Raw genomic sequence first — 3,016 nt, 5'->3', positions numbered from 1 at the left:
AACCAGGAGTTAAACTGAGATTAAACCAGGAGTTAAACTGAGATTAAACCAGGAGTTAAACTGAGATTAAACCAGGAGTTAAACTGAGATTAAACCAGTAGTTAAACTGAGATTAAACCATATTATACTGAGATTAAACCAAGAGTTATACTGAGATTAAACCAAGAGTTAAACTGATATTAAACCAGGAGTTAAACTGAGATTAAACCAGGAGTTAAACTGAGGTTAAACAAAGAGTTAAACTGAGATTAAACAAAGAGTTAAACTGAGATTAAACCAAGAGTTAAACTGAGATTAAACCAGGAGTTAAACTGAGATAAACCAGGAGTTAAACTGAGATAAACCAGGAGTTAAACTGAGATTAAACCAGGAGTTAAACTGAGATTAAACCAAGAGTTAAACTGAGATTAAACCAGGAGTTAAACTGAGATAAACCAGGAGTTAAACTGAGATTAAACCAGGAGTTAAACTGAGATTAAACCAAGAGTTAAACTGAGTCTAAACCAAGAGTTAAACTGGGATTAAACCAGGAGTTAAACTGAGATTAAACCAGGAGTTAAACTGAGATTAAACCAGGAGTTAAACTGAGATTAAACCAGGAGTTATACTGAGATTAAACCAAGACTTAAAGTGGGATTAAATCAGGAGTTAAACTGGGTTTAAACCCAAAGTTAAACTGGGTCTAAACCAGGAGTTCAACTGAGATTAAACCATGAGTTAAACTGGATCTGAACCATGAGTTAAACTGGGTTTAAACCATAAATTCAACTGGGTTAGACCCAGAAGTTAAAATGAGATTGAACCAGGAGTTAAACTGGGTTTAAACCATAAATTAAACTGGGTTAGACCCAGAAGTTAAACTGAGATTGAACCAGGAGTTAAACTGGATCTGAACCATGAGTTAAACTGGGTTTAAACCATAAATTCAACTGGGTTAGACCCAGAAGTTAAACTGAGATTGAACCAGGAGTTAAACTGAGATTAATCCAGGAGTTAAACTGAGATTGAACCAGGAGTTAAACTAGGTTTAAACCAGGAGTTTAGCTGTTCTAATTAAGTTTCAGAGTGCTGGTCTTTCTGGTCCCTGATATTCTGGACCAGAACCATGATGCGGTCCGATTCAGACGGGTTCTGCAGCTCTTTGACTGAACTCACGGCTCTTTCGGACCCCGCTCGGCTGGTGGGGCTGCTGCTGGTTGTAAGCTGACAGTTTGGTCATCAGCGGCTGCTTCTGCAGAACTTTAGCTTTCTTGGTTGGAGGTTTCCCCTGCAGGACAGAGACAGGAGGCAGAGCTGCTGGTTCAGACCGAACAGGAAGGGTCTAATATTAAAAACATGAACTGGAGGGTTTGTTCTGATCCGACTGAAGCAGAAGGAACAAACTAACAACTAACATGACAATAAAAGGTTTTAAATCATCCAGGATAATAAATATTTGGTCCCATTATTCTGGAAAAGATCAAACCCTTTTGTTGTAAAATTAACTTCACAGCTCCACTCCACTGATGACCTTTGAACTTCTGCTTTATCCAGGGACTGAAAGGATCCGGTTCTCGTCAAACCGGACTGGGTCTTTCAYCAACACAGTCCTGAAATCTGTTTTCATTTTGAACGTAATCAGAGGCAGACCTGATCCTGAATTATCTGTTGTTTCCATCTTCTGTCGGAGCTCTTCTGTTTTAGACAAAATGCAAGAAAATAAACTTTCATTTAGGAAGAAATAAAACATTTGAAGTCCAACAAAAGCCCAATAAAGACCCTGAAGTCTGTAGTGTCTATCCCAGCTCTGCTAAGGTTTTTAACACATCTTCATGAGTCTGCTGGAAGCAACAGGTGAGCGTCTTACCTGCAGTCTGGCCAGGATGCTGGCCTTCTTAGAGTTGGACGAGTAACTTCTGGAGCAGGAGACGCTGCAGAAGCGCTTGGTTTTACTGTAGAAAGCATCTCTGACACCGACCATCCCGCACATCTCACAGGTGGCTGAGGAGGAGCCAGACAAAGACTTGAAGAGGGGGCGGGGCCTTCAGGTGAGTCAGAGACCCCGCCCCCAGAGATGAAGTCTGCTGCTGACAAATCATTCAGGTTTCAAACAAAAGACATTTTAAAATGGACTCAAAAAACCCGAGCTAACCAGGTTTTAACTCCAGACCTGGTCCAGAACCTGGTCCAGAACCAGAGACACATCAGAGGCTGGAGGTAAAACCTTTAAATCTAAACATTAAATCATAAAATAATAAATAAATATTAAATATTAAAGAGTTTCTACTTCCTGTTGGTCAGATTAGTCCAGAACTGTTCTGCAGAGTTTGGTTCTGTTTGTCTCACTGACCCATGCCCGTCTTCCCATCAGGGTACGTGTAGACCTGTCCGTTGGTCTTGATGAGCATCAGAGAGGAAGAGGAGGAGGGGGTGAGCTGAGTGCCCCCTCCCCCCCCTAAAAACTCTTCATCATCACTGTCCTCCTGGCTGGAGGCTCCGCTGCCCCCGCTGGAGTCAGAGCTGCAGCTGCTCCGGTCCTCCTCCAGCCCGTCCAGCATCCCGAAAGAGTCCCGCCTCTTCCTGGATGGACGCTCCACCTGAGGACAGGTGTGCACAGGTGAACATCCACGACAAAACAGACAGGAGACCTGATCCTGACCTGATCCTGACCAGTTTAACTCCTGACCCACACCTGTTTAACACCTGATCCACACCTGTTTAACACCTGATCCACACCTGTTTAACTCCTGATCCACATCTGTAACACCTGATCCACACCTGTTTAACTCCTGATCCACACCTGTTTAACACCTGATCCACACCTGTTTAACTCCTGATCCACATCTGTAACACCTGATCCACACCTGTAACTCCTGATCCACACCTGTTTAACTCCTGATCCACACCTGTTTAACGTCTGATCCACACCTGTTTAACACCTGATCCACACCTGTTTAACACCTGATCCACACCTGTTTAACTCCTGATCCACACCTGTTTAACACCTGATCCACACCTGTTTAACACCTGATCCACA

General features: G+C 43.0%; 1 protein-coding gene across 1 annotated transcript in view; it reads right to left on the bottom strand.

Annotated features, from left to right (window-relative positions):
- LOC106528081 (MBT domain-containing protein 1) overlaps positions 1 to 3,016 on the bottom strand; it is a gene marked incomplete in the record, with an annotated part of 16,345 nt that overhangs the window by 10,603 nt on the left and 2,726 nt on the right. The window contains 3 exon segments of the mRNA XM_014023153.1: positions 1,630 to 1,674; positions 1,847 to 1,980; positions 2,330 to 2,454. Coding sequence (XP_013878607.1) covers positions 1,630 to 1,674; positions 1,847 to 1,980; positions 2,330 to 2,454 — 304 coding nt within the window.

This window comes from Austrofundulus limnaeus, unplaced genomic scaffold (assembly GCF_001266775.1).
Source record: "Austrofundulus limnaeus strain Quisiro unplaced genomic scaffold, Austrofundulus_limnaeus-1.0 Scaffold358, whole genome shotgun sequence".
Taxonomy (NCBI): Eukaryota; Metazoa; Chordata; class Actinopteri; order Cyprinodontiformes; family Rivulidae; genus Austrofundulus; species Austrofundulus limnaeus.
This window is presented reverse-complemented; position numbering and strand designations above follow the sequence as displayed.